We start from the raw sequence: 18,454 nt of genomic DNA on the forward strand, positions 1-18,454 counted from the left end.
AACATGGGGAAAAAAGGCACTGACAATTTAGTAATAAATGTCCCACAAATTACCAAAAAAACAAAAAAAAAAACAACAATACTACTACTCCTACTAATAATAATAATATATTTAGAAAATTATTTTTAAAAACTAGGGAAAACTATATAATTATTATTACTACATTTTAGAATTATGTTAAAGAATTATTATAATTTTTAAGCACACTTTACAGGTTATTTTCTTGTTTGTTTGCTTTTAACTTTCTTTTTTTTTTTAGAAACAATTTTTCCTATTTTTAATTTTCTCTTTTTACTAATTTCTTTTTGCTATTTTTTTTGGATCATCTCTTCTGTCATGCTCATTGTCTTCTTCCCATGATTTTAAAAGAAACCAAGCCAATTTGCTCAGGGTGCAAAGTGATTAGGGGTGTGCTCTTTCTCTTGCGAGTGATCACACACCCAAAACTTGACCCAAAACTTGCATTTTTGATCAACAAAATAATATTATTTTTGAGGGCTTTAATATATGAATGAAATGAGACATTAGATTTTTTTGTTTTTATTATTATTATTATTTATTTTATTTTACTTTATTTTTAGGCCTATTCCTTTTTTTTTTTTTAATATACAGCATATTTTACTCAGTTACATGGACACAAGAAATAATTCATAAATCCTCTACTACATAAAGTCTAACTATCCTTACAGTTGATGTTTAGCTCACTGAGTCACTTACTGTATTTCGGTATTTCCCCACACCACCACATCACCACCCCCACCCAGCTCCACCCTACTAAATTAATCAGCGGCAGTGACGTCACCCTGCAGCACCGGACAGGGCTGCGTCCTTTCAGAACAGCCGAGCTGACACATCAACAGCACAGCAGCACAACAGCTTTCATCTGTCACCTCACAGCCGGACAGACACATCACGAGCAACATGGGCAACGTGCAGGTAAGACAACAACTTCTGCAGCTCAGATTACATCAGCTGTAACACTGTCTGCGCTGGGTGACAAATCAGATGTCTGCCACTTTTACAGCGCTCAGAGCTCGAGTCTGAAGTGATGCAGTGAGATAGATGTTAACAAATAACAGCCTTTGTTAGAAATAAACCGGAATAACAGCACTAAAGTGTCATTTTAAACCACAGAGAGCCTTTATAAAGAGCATAAGAGCTTTGTAGTTGTGTTCAGGAGAAGGAAACAAGAGTTAAAGTATGTGAACAGAGGGAGCAGTGAGCAGCAAAAGTTGCGCAGTTGAGTTGGAGCAGAGGGAGTGTGCCTGCCAGCAGCTGCAGGAATTTCTGAGAAACGCTGATCAATAAGGCCGCATTGTATAAAAGGGAGGGTGGGCGAGGAGGAGAGGAGAGGAGAGCGCATACTGCTGCTGCTGCTGCTGCTGCTGCTGGTGCCCCATGACTCAGCGATCACAGGCTGCACCCTTTTCCTGCGGGAGAACAGGGCCTGGATGTGCTCTAATGTAACAAGTCATCTCCACAACCTCACTCCTAACTCTGTTTGAGTGGAGGGCATCACGACTGTAGCTGTATACTAGTGTTCTTTTAATATAAATATACACTTTACATCAGTTTGATCACTGTTTAAGATGTTGCTGCTTTGGATGTACAGTGTGTCCTCCTGAGACCCTGCGTCCTCATATGAGGACATTACATTTTGGGTTTGCCACACCTCATAGTTCATTCTGCCTTACTTAGTCTGCAGCCGATCGTGACACAAGAGTGGACAAAATTAGAAACCTGATCAGATTTTATGGTTAAAGCCACACCAATAACATAAAGATTTTAAATGGTTTATTGCATACGATGGATTATGGGTTTGGACCAAAGCGCAAAGGGATGAGGATCGAGGGTAGAGAGAATGAAAGGATAAGGATGGAGGGAGGGAGGGATGATAGGATGTAGGATGGAGGGTGGGGAATGAAGGGACAAGGGTCAGAAATGACGGACAAAGGGATAGGAGTCGAGGGATGAAGGGTACGGGATGAAACAATGAAGATGGAGGAATGAGGGTCGAAGGGTTGAGGGATGAATGGATGAGAAAGAGAATGCATCAGGTGTGCTTAAATACTTTTGGGTGGAAATGGGATGTGTCCGAGGCGTGGTCTTTTTTCCTGAACCTGGGGTTGTTTGTGGTTGAGTGTGAAGCAGTTGGGATGAGAGTCAGCACCTCCAAGTCTTGGGCCATGGTTCTCAGTTGGGGGAGAGTTACTGTTTGAGTTGGAATATCTCGGGGTCTTGTTCATGAGTGAGGGTAGAAAGGAGCGTGAGACGGATTGGCGGTTTGGTGCGGCTTCTGCAGTGATGCAGGCGCTGTGCTGGACCATCGTGGTGAAGAGGAAGCTGAGCCAAAAGGTGAAGCTTTTGATTTACTGGTCCATCTACATCCCAACCCTCACCTATGGTCGTGAGCTCTGGGTAGTGGTCGAAAGAATGAGATCATGGATACAAGAGGCTGAAATGAATTTCCTCTGTAGGGTGGCTGGGCTCAGCCTTAGAGATAGGGTAAGGAGCTCGGACATCTCGGAGCTCAGAGTGGAGACGCTGCTCCTTTACATCAAAAGGGGTCAGTTGAGGTGGTTCATGCATCTGATCAGGTGGTGTTTAGCGCACATCCAGCTGGTAGGAGACCCCGGGGCAGACCCAGAACACACTGGAGGGATTACATATCTCATCTGGCCTGGGAACGCCTTGTAGTCCCCCAGGAGGAGCTGGAAAGCGTTGCTGGGGAATGGGACGTCTGGGGTGCTTTGCTCGGCCTGCTGCCTCCGTGACCCAGCCCTAGATAAGCGGATGAAAATGGATGGATGGATAATTTATACAGCTACATTTAATATTGCATACAAATGCTGACAATTTTAGCAACAGTAGTAAGCTAAGATACTGTTAATTACAAAGTACTAATTTGAGGACACTGGGACTTTGTATTATTGCAGCATTTTCTATAGGCCAGTAAGGCGACAGACTGTTCCTGCAGACAAAAAGGACATTACTAGCTTGGAGTGTGGAGCAAGGAAAATTCATACAGAACTACAAAATGACAAATCACGACACTTTTAGGTAATGTTGCATTATTTGCAATTTTGTTTTGCAAGGCCATGTTCAGGCATTGAAATAAACTGTTTTATACTTCATTCCACACTTGTGAACATTAAAAATTGTCCTCATGAGGGTATGATTTTTTTTAAAAAACTACTTACTGTTCAAAGACTTATCAAGTCCTACTAATCCTAAATAGCTCGGAGAACTTGAAAGTGCATACCAAACAAAAGCTGGGCTCTCAGGAGGATATGAGTAATAATACAGCACATTATTTTAAAAGTGTAGTTCATGTAACGTTTGCTTCAGTTTTATCAATGATTTTCATGTTTCTGATGTTCCTGCTGCTTTTCCCTCTCCAGCCCACCTTAGTCCCATGGGAGGACTTTGATGTCACAGCTGATATCAAGGCTATCAGGAAAGCATGTAAAGGTTTAGGTAAGTGTACAATGTAAGATGGTTTAATTGTGTAATTGTCCTCCTATTACAGCCCCGTTTCAACCAAACACTTTCGGTATGGTACCTCTGGAACCAACAGTAACCCTTCAGACATGGTACCTAGACTCTAGCCTCGCGTCACCAGGCTCTTCAAGCGAAGAGCCTGGTGTCTATTCACTCTGAATTTTGTCTGGATTCTGGTTCCGGTCTAGGGAGCGGATGCAGTATTCACCAAATTCACCAAACTAAAAGTGTTCACCATAGTAAAACTTTAAATTCTGGCGCACCATCGATTTGGGGTGATGAGGGGTGTAAGAAAATCGATTAACTTCATGGCTTGGGGCTTTTCTTGTAAATTATATTCTTTAAATTAAAAGTTTCACCGCATTTTCATTAGCTTGGTGCTTTTATTTTTACGGAAAGGCACATCCATCGAATTCCGGATCCTGTCTCACTCGCCCTGGTTCCATTTCCTGACCAAAACGGCCACTAACGGCCCCAGACTACCTAGACCCTAGCGTTTCCACTGCAAACAGTAGCCTTAAATGTGGGCGGGGTTGTTGTTACTCACTGCTCCACCTTTTAGTACCAGATCTGTGTGCTAGGTACCCCAACAGAGGGGGGACCAAAAATGGGGTACAGTATGGAACGGTTCCATTGGTACCATCCACAACTTTTCACAATGGAAACTGAACAAAAGCGTACCGAACTGAACTGAACCGTACCGGACTGCTCGGCGGAAACGGGGCTATAGTTATTTGGTTCCTCTGCTTGTGTGTGATAAAGGCATCCATTATCACCTCTTTGGAGTGCATTTACAGTCGATTCATTCATAACAATAGATCTCTTAAATCAGAAATTGAAGGAACAGTTCACCTCAACATCGAAAATACACATTTTTCCTGTCACCTGTGGTGCTACAACACGTTCTCATCCCAACTTGTCAAATACTGCCCCTTTGTCAGTCAACAAATGACACTTTAGGTAGCTTCCTTCATCAGTTTTGGACGTTTACAGACAGCGTCTCAATTAATGGTTACATCTCGCCCTGCCACAAGCATGAGTCTCTTTTATCATTATCTAAAGTAACCAGGTCATGATTTCTGGAAAGAGACATTGATGTTGGGTTTTTCAAATGGATTTTTTTGGCACTTTGAGCACCACAAGCTGAGTACTATCTAGTTCCATTATACTGGAGAGAAGACAGACATCTCTACAGCTGATATCTCCAACACTCTGCAACTCACACCATTCACACCATCTTCAGGGCAGCCCTTTTAATAAAAGGCATGCCCTGAAGATCACATCGCAGCCTGTTTCACAGCTGCAGGCTGCAGCAGTCTCGCTCACTACTGGACCAGTTTCAAAACGTGTTGTCTCCATGAGTCACTCACACACAAAAACACAGGAAAATAGGGTCCAGGTGGTAAAATACTTAAGTCTTCCTTGATGTACTTTTACTGTATTTTAAGGATCCTGATGTTAAACCTTGTGTGTGTACTGCTGTGTGTTCTCCAGGCACTGATGAAGAGGCCATTATCGAGATCCTGGCCAATCGCTCTGCAGCTCAGCGTGTGGAGATCAAAAAGGCCTACTTTGAGAAGTATGATGACGTAAGTACCTGCAGCCTACACCTCCTCTCTGTCTCACACACACTCACACACACATACATGCACTCAATTCTGTGTTTGCTCAGGAGTTGGAGGAGGTCCTGAAGAAGGAGCTGACAGGTAGTTTTGAGAACGCAGTGATTGCCATGTTGGAGCCTCCTAATGTGTACTTCGCCAAGGAGCTGAGGAAGGCCATGAAGGGGGCGGGCACGGATGAAGCTGTGCTGGTGGAGATCCTGTGCACCGCCACTAATGAGGTCTGTCAATATACGATGCTACTGTTGTGCAACATGTTTGTATGTTTTACTCTTTCTGGTTAACTATAATAAATTTAATAAGATTTTTAGTACATGTTTTATTTACTCACTGTCAGGTGGTCTATTTAAATAACAAATTGCTAATGACATGGGCTCCATTTGGGTCACCACATTAAAAAGACTTTTTAAGTATGTATCCAAAAAAAAAAAAAAACGGACTCAGTGTGCAAAGGCCTTTAGTCCACTGTGATAGGATCTCATTAGCAACCCTAAACTAGTGATGGTGAAATCGAAGCTTCATGAAGCATTGAACCACTTTGACACAGCTGCTTCAAGAATGACACACTGCTTCGAAGCATTTCATACAGTCAGAAGAGTGACATCTGCTGGCTGTGTGTCAGAACTGCATCTAAGTGGAAGACCTGAAAAAGCCTCAAGACTGCCTGTAACGAGGCCTGGTTCTCGGCAGTCACGTGATTGTGGGCGTGCCGAAGCAGGGATCGGAGCACTTGCGCTTCAAATGATCGACACTGTGTCGAGCAAACTGGCTCGAGCGTAACATCGCTACCCTAAACTAAATTTGGCAGTTTGTTCCACAAATATTGAACAAGTAAGCACAATAAAACCTCTAGGCGTAACTTTGGATAGCTCTCTATCCTGATCTAAACACATTAACGTTATTGTGATAAAAATAGTAAGAGGAATCAGTGTGACTAGGAAGTGTTCTGCTTTCATCGCTCCCTCAGTAATTAAATCAGCCATTCATTCTTTGGTTATGTCTCACTGAGGATACTGTTCTGTAGTCTGGTCTGCAGCATCAAAATCCAGTCTGAAAAAGTTGCAGATTTCCCAGAAGAAAGCAGCTTGTCTGGCACTAGGCTGCTCATTCAGAACTAGTGTCAGCTGTATGCATGCACCCCTGACTTGGCTAATGGTTGAACAGTCCTCATGTCTCTCCTAATGTTACTGCAGAGTGTCATTAGTTTTAACAAACCATCCAGTTTTGCTCATCAGATACACATGGCCGCTGGACGTGGTTACAGCACAAGAGGTGCAGCCTCTGGTCATATGACACTCCCGTCACTAGTGATGGCCAAATGAAGCCTCATGAAGCATTTTCTTTATTTCCTGAGCCCATTAGATGGCACTCATGGTTTAAAGCGAGAGGCTCAAAGAATAGCAATTCAGTGTGCTTTCAACCTTTTGTTGAACAAAAAGCACCATCTAGTGGGCTCAGAAAATAAAGAAAATGCTTCATGAGGCTTCATTTGGCCATCACTACCCATCACCAAGAACGACGTTTCGTAAATCTAACGTTATATACAAGTCAATAGCAATCTGGAGTTCTCTGCCTATTGATATACACTGCTAAAAAAAATAAAGGGAACACTTAAACAACACAATGTAACTCCAAGTCAATCACACTTCTGTGAAATCAAACTGTCCACTTAAGAAGCAACACTGATTGACAATCAATTTCACATGCTGTTGTGCAAATGGAATAGACAACAGGTGGAAATTATAGGCAATTAGCAAGACACCCCCAGTAAAGGAGTGGTTCTGTAGGTGGTGACCACAGACCACTTCTCAGTTCCTATGCTTTCTGGCTGATGTTTTGGTCACTTTTGAATGCTGCCGGTGCTTTCACTCTAGTGGTAGCATGAGACGGAGTCTACAACCCACACAAGTGGCTCAGGTAGTGCAGCTCATCCAGGATGGCACATCAGTGCGAGCTGTGGCAAGAAGGTTTGCTGTGTCTGTCAGCGTAGTGTCCAGAGCATGGAGGCGCTACCAGGAGACAGGCCAGTACATCAGGAGACGTGGAGGAGGCCGTAGGAGGGCAACAACCCAGCAGCAGGACCGCTACCTCCGCCTTTGTGCAAGGAGGAACAGGAGGAGTGCATGTGTCTGCTCAAACGGTCAGAAACAGACTGCATGAGGGTGGTATGAGGGCCCGACGTCCACAGGTGGGGGTTGTGCTCACAGCCCAACACCGTGCAGGACGTTTGGCATTTGCCAGAGAACACCAAGATTGGCAAATTCGCCACTGGCGCCCTGTGCTCTTCACAGATGAGAGCAGGTTCACACTGAGCACATGTGACAGACGTAACAGAGTCTGGAGACGCCGCGGAGAACGTTCTGCTGCCTGCAACATCCTCCAGCATGACCGGTTTGGCAGTGGGTCAGTAATGGTGTGGGGTGGCATTTCTTTGGGGGGCCGCACAGCCCTCCATGTGCTCGCCAGAGGTAGCCTGACTGCCATTAGTTACCGAGATGAGATCCTCAGACCCATTGTGAGACCATATGCTGGTGCGGTTGGCCCTGGGTTCCTCCTAATGCAAGACAATACTAGACCTCATGTGGCTGGAGTGTGTCAGCAGTTCCTGCAAGACGAAGGCATTGATGCTATGGACTGGCCCGCCCGTTCCCCAGACCTGAATCCAATTGAGCACATCTGGGACATCATGTCTCGCTCCATCCACCAATGCCATGTTGCACCACAGACTGTCCAGGAGTTGGCGGATGCTTTAGTCCAGGTCTGGGAGGAGATCCCTCAGGAGACCATCCGCCACCTCATCAGGAGCATGCCCAGGCATTGTAGGGAGGTCATACAGGCACGTGGAGGCCACACACACTACTGAGCCTCATTTTGACTTGTTTTACGGACATTACATCAAAGTTGGATCAGCCTGTAGTGTGTTTTTCCACTTTAATTTTGAGTGTGACTCCAAATCCAGACCTCCATGGGTTAATAAATTTGATTTCCATTGATAATTTTTGTGTGATTTTGTTGTCAGCACATTCAACTATGTAAAGAACAAAGTATTTAATAAGAATTTTTCATTCATTCAGATCTGGGATGTGTTATTTTAGTGTTCCCTTTATTTTTTTGAGCAGTGTATATACCGCTAGTGTCAAAAGAAATGTCTCGCCATATTTCAAGATCAGCACATAGCGCTGTTTTAATGTACTTGTATCCTCATTCCTTTATAAATTCTTCTGTTCAGTCTGCTCGTCACTTACGTTTGTAGCATCTTTTCTTTCTTCTGCTATATTGAATTATGGTTTCATCGGTGATTACGTTATCCCCAATTTCAGTTTGGTATTTTGACTGTTTTTAGATCTTAATTTGTCTGTACTCCTATTTTATGTTTGAACTGTATTTCAATGTGTAGGATGCCAGGAAGACTCAAGGCAAATTCACATGTTTCTAATGGGGGTCCTTGATTAAATAATAAACAATTCAGACATTCAGCAGATACAAACTAGCGCTGGTATTGATTTGGGATTGTGGGTGTGGCCACCTGATGAATGCAGAGGAAAGAGCATTCAGCTCTGAGGCACTAGCCTCTGTCTTTGTCTGTCTGCTGGGTGGATTTGTCTGTGCTTTTGCCTGCTGCTGCTGCTGCTGCTGCTGCTGATGATGATGAGAGCGATGAAAACAATAAAGTTGTGGCCTGTAAAACCAAAACAATTGGCTCAAAGCTACAAACACATTCCACAGAGCTTAGCTGTAAAGTTTGGGGAAGTTTTTCTGTGGGTTTATCACTGTGAGCACCCCCTTCATACTACACAGAGTTATTTGATCCATTTCTAAATATATTGGTAAGAGCAGCTTCAGTGTGAGTCGCTGACTGAATCTCATCTCTCTTTAACTTCTAACAGGACATCATGAGCTTCAAGGAGACGTATGCTGCGGGTGAGTTTTCTTCCATTCTTCTGACTCATGCATAAACAGTTACCAGTTTAATGTCCCTCCCATACTGGAAAGTGTCCTTTAACCAAAATGTGGAACAGATACAGTGCATACCGAGTTATATATTAGTCACCATGTCATGGGTGTTTCAGTTTTAGGAGTGAATCATGTGTCATGAGCCACGTTTTCCTCACTTGCTGACCATAAATACAGTCAGATTTTATCCTCATCAGGGTCACATTTCTACAGAGGCCCTGAGGGGAAAAGAAAGACAAAAAAATTCTTGTGCTCCATTTTCTAAATCTGATCTCAATAGTTTCCTGTGTTGTGTTTATTTAAGAACAAGTGAGGAACAAGCATTTGGCAGGATACTCTTACTGTGGTTCTTGAAAAAAAATTCCTGCATGAAACAGGTTGGGAAAAAAGTTTTGCCAGGATCATTTTGCTAGGTTGCTAAGGAAACACAAACTATTTCAGTCCTATTAAGAACACGGGGTAGTGGTGTACATCAGCCTCTTGTGGCCAAAATGAGTATTACAACAACAAACACTTAGAACTTGTTTCCTTTCAGATGAGTTTTAACCACAGACTGTTGAAAATAATGGACGTAGCTGCCGTGACGTCACCCTCTGATGTGCAGAGGGTTATAACCGGGAGTTCACGCTTAGCACATGAGAGAAGTTTCATCTGGTTGCAATTTGCAATCCTCACTTGATGCCACTTAATACTACGCACTGCTCCTTTAAGTGTTTTTGCTTTTGACCTTACAGTGCACGACCGTGACCTAGAGGCAGACGTTGAGGATGACACCAGTGGAGATGTGAGGAACCTGCTGATGTCGCTGCTGCAGGTAAAGTCTCACAATTTTAGCTGTATTAACAAACAAGACTTGTATAGTTACAAGAGGAGTTGCAGTACACAAAGAAAAAGAGTCACCACATTGTCAAGAACAATAAGATTTTGGGTGGAAGTCCCAAATCTGGATGGGAGCCATAAAGAGACAGAGAATAGTACTTTTCGCCCTTTGATAATGGCTCACAGAATTGTTCTCCATCCTGTGATTCGCCCACTGAGACATTCGTCACACATCACAACATTGGCATGCTTCGGCCTTCATGCCAACTTTTTCAGCGCCCCCACCCATTTCTGCTTCCCCTCTCTTTTCCTTCCCCCAGAAAGAAAAGACAAACACAGCGTGACTCATGTTCTACAGCGACGTTTATCCAAAGAGGCCTTCGAATATTTCCTATCGATGTGTAGCAGATGATTGTTATCCCATTAAAGGCCCGAGATTATTTTTGTAATCCATCTTTTTGACCTTTGCTCTACTCACTAAATCTTCTCCCTCTCTGTCTCTACATGCATCGTCTCCTTTATCCATCCTCTTAAACCTCTCTTACCCTTTTTCTCCCCTCCATATTTCTCTTCTGTATCCCGCTCTTCTTTATCCCTCTTCCTCCACAGGCGAGCAGAGACGAGGGCTATGAAGTGGATGAGGGTTTAGCCGAACAGGATGCCACATCTTTGTTTGAGGTACGCTCTCAGATGCTGCGTAATTCCTTCAAATTAAAGGGTCTTATTCAGAGTTTGCCCTTAAAATAACTCCAGTGTTTGCAGGGTAATGTGATCCTAGATTTAGATGGCTAAGCATGTGAGCCCGGGGTGACTGGCAAATCTCACAAGTACAGATTTGATTAAATCAAAGCACAAAGTTTTTGTGGTGGTGCTGTCCTGTGGCTTTTATTACAGTACAGGGAAACTATGTGGAAATTCTCAGCTAAGGTGTGAGTTTCACAGTAATACTGTACAAATACAAATGTGTGCAGAGACAGTGATGTGGTTAAGTCTGCGGGAATATATTTACCATATTTTAATCAGGTTTTATAGTCGGTCTTCTGCAATTGCTCCTCATGTAAAAATGACCAGTTCCTTTTAGCCACACTAGCATCATGGTTCTAAGGATGGCAGTGCTTGTTGGTTGGTAAAGACTAAAATATCTCAACAACAACCAGTCACGGTCCAGAAGGATGAATCCTACCGACCTTGGTGATCCGCTGACTTTAATTAGCGTCATTTATGGGTCAATTTTTTTATTTGTTTTGCATAACACATGATGTTCCCATCATTAACTGCACTTTCCTTTAGCGCTAATAAGCTAATGTTAGCATGCTAATATGCTAAGGTGGTGACAATGGTTAACATCATACCTGCTAAACAGCATGTAAACATTTTTATAGTGAGCATGCTGAAGTTAGCATTTAGCTCAAAGCGCTAACCAAGCAAACACTGAGACGTTGAATGACCATTGTTTGAATGTCCAATCAGAACGTCACAGTATGGTTCAAAAATAGTTTGAAAATGAAACTTGTGCCATTGTCCAGGATGCCAAATATTTTTCAAAGGCGAAGTCATGACCCGCCCTTTGAATGGCAAGTACTCATTGCCTTCTTTAGTTGGTGTGGTTAGGTTTAGACAGGAGGACTGGTTAGGGTCAGGGTAGGAATGTCAAGGTAAGCTAGTCAGAGGCAGAGTGACAAAGAATAGGGCAGGTATGCCTTCACCAACCTAGGAAAAACAAAAACTTGAGTGCAGGACGTTATCTGGCCATCAGCTGAACGTCCTCCCCGTGTGTCCGAGCACTATCAAAATATGACATTGACAAAGAATAAACCAACACTCACTCAAATGGGACATGAATGCCAGTTTCCTGGGTGAAAGTCCCACGCTTGATCCATTCATGTACCACAGTTTGCTCTGTATGTGTGTGGACTAGGGTTGTCAAAAGTATCGATACTCTGAAAAGTATCGATACTCAAACGCTGTATCTGGATACAATACGAATTTACAAAGGTATCGATAGTAACAGTGCACACCACCTCAGCGCCTGTCGGTGCACGTGACGGGTCCGACGGACACGCGCTGTGCAGGCAGCGTCTGGCAGACATAGATCCCTCGCTGCAACCCGACTTGTCGTCGTCGCTGTGCATGCATGCACACATTTCTGTTGCTGTAATATGGCCAGCGCGGCTACAGGAGGATCAGAACAGCCAGTTTTGGTCAAAAATGGTAAAGGAAAAAGCGCTCTTTGGAAATATTTAGAGAAGTGAACACAGCACGCTGCAGACGGCAGGTACAGCCCCTCCTCTCACTAGCAGCTGAGCAGCTGGTGTCGCCAGCATCAAACTAAAATATAACTTCTAACGTTAATGTAGGAGCTAAGCAGAAAACTTTATCAGTCATGCCCGTCTGTAACATTAATAGACAATGTTAGTTTAACAGGACAACACAATTATGTGTGTCTGAAAAGTTATGTTAACTGTAAAGTCACAGATTGAAGCTGAAAAAAACATTTGGTTTCTCCCGTAACCCCTGGTTCTCTGATCACATAGTGAGGTAGAAACAGGAGCATCCTGAGCCTAAACTACCAACTCTATTTGATCAGCAACGAAAATATGGTGCCAGTTCACCAGAAGCACAGAAAATAAACAGGGCTGTAGATAAATACATTTGTATGGACAGATCTTGTTTCTGGTTGTTATTTATTTTGGGGGGATTTTTTGTTGTTTTGTTGTTGATGTTACTGTTCTGATCTTTATTTAAAAAATGACATGCCTCTTAATTTTTTGCTGCTGTATCGAAAATGGTATCGAGTATTGAATATTTTCCTGGGTATCGATATCAAGTTTGAAATTTTAGTTTCATGACAACCCTAGTGTGGACTTTGTCGCTCTTAATGCTACATCACCTGACTTTTTGGCAGAAAAAACCCTGCAGGCTGCTTCGCCATTGTGCGATCAAAGACAACTTGGATAAAGACTTTTAGATATTACAAACACCACAGGCTTAAAATGGTGAGACAAATATTATTCACATATAGGGATATACATTAATGGCATAAACATCTTTTTTATTTTTGAAAAACGTGCATCCAGTAATAATAATCTGTGGAGGTGGTGTGGACGTATGATCACAACCATTTCACAATCTCAAATGTACGAAAATAAGACCCGGCTGGTTGTAAAATTATCCTTAATACTCACCAGTGTTGAGGTATTATCTTCTCTTTTTGCTTCAGGCAGGAGAAGGCAGATTCGGCACTGATGAGTCCACCTTCACCTTCATCCTGACACACAGAAACTACATGCAGCTCCAGGCCACCTTTAAGGCCTATGAGTCGGTGAGGACTGTTTTCACAGATGATTTCCGACTGGTCTCTAATCATTGTTAATATTAACTTCTCATGTTAACTTATTGTCATTGCTCTGTAGCTTTCAGGGACAGACATTTTGGACACCATCAACTCTGAAGCAACAGGAACTCTGAAGGACTGCTACATCACTCTGGGTAGGTTATACTGTAACAGGACTGTTAACGAGCCAAATCAAATATCAGTTCTTGTAGTAACTCCTGCTGCGTTTGTGTGTTTTATAGTCAGGTGTGCTAAGAACCCGCAGCTGTATTTTGCCCGACGCCTTAATGCCGCCATGAAGGGACTGGGCACTGATGAAGACACGCTCATTCGGATCATTGTAGGCCGCTCTGAGGTAAGTATCTGTGTGTGGCAGAATGTCTAGTTTCCAGATTACCAAAACTAGTTGTTGGTCTTGAAATGTGTGTAAACCAAAACAATCTAGACTGATTAATAGACCCTTTTAGAGCTGACATCACAGTGATGTCAGTTTGTTAGCTGGAGGCAAAACACGACTCTCCACCACAGGGCTGTAGGCTACATAGGAGTCTTAAAATGTTGTCTTGTTGTGTTATTGGGAGCCAGAATAGAAGGAGTCATGGCTCAAAATTTCCGCCACTGCCCATCAACAAAAACAAAGACAACTATGGTTAAATGTGATAAGACCAAAGGACTAGACGGAGGCGATCATCAAAAATGCTCACGTGCAGCGCACACTTCATATCAGGTTAGGGAAAAAGTACCAACCACAAAGCTTCCTGTGACATCATACATCCACTGAGTGAGAGCATACGAGTTGGCCAGTTTGGTCTCATTGGTCAGTGTTTACTTATTCAAGTAACACTCGCAGTCTCAGAGAGTGAGTGACCTGACATGGTGCGTTTGTAAATTCAGTCTGACGCTCTACACTAAATGAATTCTAAATTTATATAGAAATACAGTACAGGCCAAAAGTTTGGACACACCTTCTCATTCAATGCGTTTTCTTTATTTTCATGACTATTTACATTGTAGATTCTCACTGAAGGCATCAAAACTATGAATGAACACATGTGGAGTTATGTACTTAACAAAAAAAGGTGAAATAACTGAAAACATGTTTTATAATCTAGTTTCTTCAAAATAGCCACCCTTTGCTCTGATTACTGCTTTGCACACTCTTGGCATTCTCTCCATGAGCTTCAAGAGGTAGTCACCTGAAATGGTTTCCACTTCACAGGTGTGCCTTATCAGGGTTAATTAGTGGAATTTCTTGCTTTATCAATGGGGTTGGGACCATCAGTTGTGTTGTGCAGAAGTCAGGTTAATACACAGCCGACAGCCCTATTGGACAACTGTTAAAATTCATATTATGGCAAGAACCAATCAGCTAACTAAAGAAAAACGAGTGGCCATCATTACTTTAAGAATTGAAGGTCAGTCAGTCCGGAAAATTGCAAAAACTTTAAATGTGTCCCCAAGTGGAGTCGCAAAAACCATCAAGCGCTACAACAAAACTGGCACACATGAGGACCGACCCAGGAAAGGAAGACCAAGAGTCACCTCTGCTTCTGAGGATAAGTTCATCCGAGTCACCAGCCTCAGAAATCGCAAGTTAACAGCAGCTCAGATCAGAGACCAGATGAATGCCACACAGAGTTCTAGCAGCAGACCCATCTCTAGAACAACTGTTAAGAGGAGACTGCGCGAATCAGGCCTTCATGGTCAAATAGCTGCTAGGAAACCACTGCTAAGGAGAGGCAACAAGCAGAAGAGATTTGTTTGGGCCAAGAAACACAAGGAATGGACATTAGACCAGTGGAAATCTGTGCTTTGGTCTGATGAGTCCAAATTTGAGATCTTTGGTTCCAACCGCCGTGTCTTTGTGAGACGCAGAAAAGGTGAACGGATGGATTCCACATGCCTGGTTCCCACTGTGAAGCATGGAGGAGGAGGTGTGATGGTGTGGGGGTGTTTTGCTGGTGACACTGTTGGGGATTTATTCAAAATTGAAGGCACACTGAACCAGCATGGCTACCACAGCATCCTGCAGCGACATGCCATCCCATCCGGTTTGCGTTTAGTTGGACGATCATTTATTTTTCAACAGGACAATGACCCCAAACACACCTCCAGGCTGTGTAAGGGCTATTTGACCAAGAAGGAGAGTGATGGAGTGCTGCGGCAGATGACCTGGCCTCCACAGTCACCGGACCTGAACCCAATCGAGATGGTTTGGGGTGAGCTGGACCGCAGAGTGAAGGCAAAGGGGCCAACAAGTGCTAAACACCTCTGGGAACTCCTTCAAGACTGTTGGAAAACCATTTCAGGTGACTACCTCTTGAAGCTCATGGAGAGAATGCCAAGAGTGTGCAAAGCAGTAATCAGAGCAAAGGGTGGCTATTTTGAAGAAACTAGAATATAAAACATGTTTTCAGTTATTTCACCTTTTTTTGTTAAGTACATAACTCCACATGTGTTCATTCATAGTTTTGATGCCTTCAGTGAGAATCTACAATGTAAATAGTCATGAAAATAAAGAAAACGCATTGAATGAGAAGGTGTGTCCAAACTTTTGGCCTGTACTGTATATTGCCCTGCTTCTTCAACCAGCAGGGTGATTTATTTCTATATAAATTTACGAAAAGTTAATTTAATCACACATTCACTCTGCTCAGTGCTCTGTTGCTCAGTCTCCACAGACAGAGTGCCAAGATTGCGCTCTGCCACTGTGAGAGTGCGGTGCTCTGGATAACTGAACAGTACATTCAGACAGTGCTCCAAATTTACACATGGTCCAGTTTGTGTCAGAGTGCGCTCCAACACTCGGAGTGAGTATTTCTGAATGCACCACTCGCATCATCTTCCTCCACAAGCCAACAGAACTTGCTAGCTAGGGCTAACTAAAGTCTGTGGAGAATTGTTTTGCCTTCAGCTAAGCCCCGCCCATCAGAAAAAGCATCTATAGCACTACAGACAAGAAGAGAAATATGTGTTTTTGATGTTGGGGTGAACTGTCCCTTTCAAAAACCAAAATAATCAGTGAAAAAGGATTTTGTGATGACAGCAGTGTTATGTTGCAGATCGACCTGGAGACAGTGAAGGACATGTACTTGGAGAAATACGACGTTACCCTGAAGGACGCTCTGGATTCCGAGTGTGGTGGAGACTTCAAACGCCTCCTCATCGCAATCCTGCACTAAAACTTCTCGCCTTCTTCCTACAGGCCTTATTTAACCAACGTGACACAGTCTCTGTACCCACTCATCCTTCCTCCTCTTCTTTATACTCCTTTTACCAGTTACACTCATTCACTCTGTGGACCTCTCTCTGACAGTCAGTCCTCATTACAGCATGGACCAAAAACCAAATTATTACTCTACTATACAGTGTTTTACACATGGTGAACTTAGGCTTTAAATACACAGTTTTGCCAAGAACATTTCACTCAGTGGAAATTTGTAGTCCAACATACAGAGGTGCATTTAATGTGTTATTCCTTTTGATAATATTACAGTGGCATTGTGAATCTTATATGGATCTTAAATGTGCAGCTAAGCGTCATGTTAATTTATTTGTCCAAATAAATAGTTGTTCTTTATTCACAATCAGCAGCTTTACAATCATTTGGTATTTCAGCTCATCGTTTCATCCTAAACATCAAGAGGCTGCTGCTGCTGCTCATCATAAATGTCGCCTCTTATTTTTGTCACCTTGCACATTGCTGTCATCATCATCCATTAACTTCGCCACTGTTTGCCTCAGAGATGCCTTTCATGAGATGATAGCGATGTAATTTCCTTTCTTGCTGCAACACTCAACACATAAGTGCCGAATTATCACTTTTGATCTCTGATATCTGAGTACACCAGAGGATTAATTATACATGAATATGATATCAAAAGCATCAACTCTTTAAGTATGCAATATTGGCTTTTTGTAGTCACGTCCCTAAATGTTATGTGGGATTTTTAACTCAGACGGTTTATAGTCTTATCTTAAGTCACGGCTAACATGCTGCCTCTCACATTTACACACTTTGTTAGACTGTTGCCTTTTTTCCTGTTGTCACTCTTGTCATGAAATTTACTACAGAAGTATAATCCTACAAGATAACTGTGTAAAACTTTAAGATGATTTTGCATTTAATCTCATTAGATGATAATATTTTAAAAAGACATACATTTTGCTCTGTAACCTCTGTTGTACAATCAACACAGTGAACACAGTGTCTGCATCCATGTATGGAAGTATATCCTCACTAATTACAGTAATGTATATGACTAAGATATGCAGTTGTATTGTCATATAGCAAATGAATACACTAAATTATATGAAAGAAGTAACTGTTAACCTGTTGTAACGGTGTATGCAGTGATAATAAATTTTAACTGGAGCAAAAATGTGTCGTTGTCTTTATGTCCTGCAGGGGGCAGTGTTTCACCACGGGAAAAAATGGCATGACGGTGGATTAAATCATAGTAAAATCCATGATATATTGTTGTACATAACTGTATAATCTATTACATGCTTTAACATACTGTATTATAAACATTATGATAATATATATAAACAATCTTTTGCTGTGATGTCAAAAAAGACGATTTATTAGGCTGCTTACTGTTATATAATGTTTGTGGTGGTGGCCTATGATCCAAAGCCATGCAAGAGTTGTTTTTTACAGCATCTAGCCCAAAACATTTTGACTTACTACAGAGCACAGAAACTGTGGGACGCCTCTGGGCGACTAATCGAGGGGGAGAAAAGTTCAAAACAAGTGAGAACTGCTTCCAGATGCACTGACACAGGAGCAGCCGATCTCTCACTTTCTTTCCCACGGCTTCTCTTTCTCCCACTCTTCCCTCCATGTCTCTCTTCTCCTTCATATTCCTTGATGTAATGGTTGTTTCAGTATCAAGGGCAAAGTTTGGAGCACTCTTTGCTTTCTGCACATTCTTTTGCTACCTGTACATCCACAGCCTGTGCACCATATGTAGCCCAGTAGCCCCACCGGCCACCTCATGCTACACAACAGCAGCCCGCCTATCCCTCCCTGCAGCTGAGGAGGTCGTGTGCACCACACATGCTTGTTAATAAAAGGTGGGGGGTGTAGCCTAGATTCCGTAAAGTGTGTGGGCACACGTTTAAAGTGTCAGATTCCCTTTTCAGAAACGTTTGTCAGGATGTATTGTAGTTTTTGGAAGGAAATCAACCCGATTGCAACATTTTCCTGCTTTAGCACATA

General features: G+C 42.7%; 1 protein-coding gene across 1 annotated transcript; it reads left to right on the top strand.

Annotated features, from left to right (window-relative positions):
- The first annotated feature begins 792 nt into the window (after positions 1-792).
- On the top strand, positions 793-17,612 carry LOC117271486 (annexin A13-like). The gene is made up of 11 exons (XM_033649655.2): positions 793-936; positions 3,402-3,477; positions 4,996-5,090; positions 5,174-5,344; positions 9,011-9,044; positions 9,812-9,891; positions 10,506-10,574; positions 13,117-13,218; positions 13,310-13,385; positions 13,473-13,585; positions 16,293-17,612. Exons 1-11 carry the CDS (start codon positions 922-924, stop codon positions 16,410-16,412), a joined length of 951 nt encoding a protein of 316 aa, XP_033505546.1. The 5' UTR covers positions 793-921; the 3' UTR covers positions 16,413-17,612.
- The last annotated feature ends 842 nt before the right edge of the window (positions 17,613-18,454 follow it).

The sequence above is a fragment of the Epinephelus lanceolatus genome, chromosome 12 (assembly GCF_041903045.1).
Source record: "Epinephelus lanceolatus isolate andai-2023 chromosome 12, ASM4190304v1, whole genome shotgun sequence".
Taxonomy (NCBI): domain Eukaryota; kingdom Metazoa; phylum Chordata; class Actinopteri; order Perciformes; family Serranidae; genus Epinephelus; species Epinephelus lanceolatus.

Coding starts and splice junctions, on each gene's coding strand:
- LOC117271486 (XM_033649655.2), top strand. Junction 10,575..13,116: donor ATGCCACATCTTTGTTTGAG/GTACGCTCTCAG, acceptor TTTTTGCTTCAG/GCAGGAGAAGGCAGATTCGG. Junction 13,219..13,309: donor CCTTTAAGGCCTATGAGTCG/GTGAGGACTGTT, acceptor ATTGCTCTGTAG/CTTTCAGGGACAGACATTTT.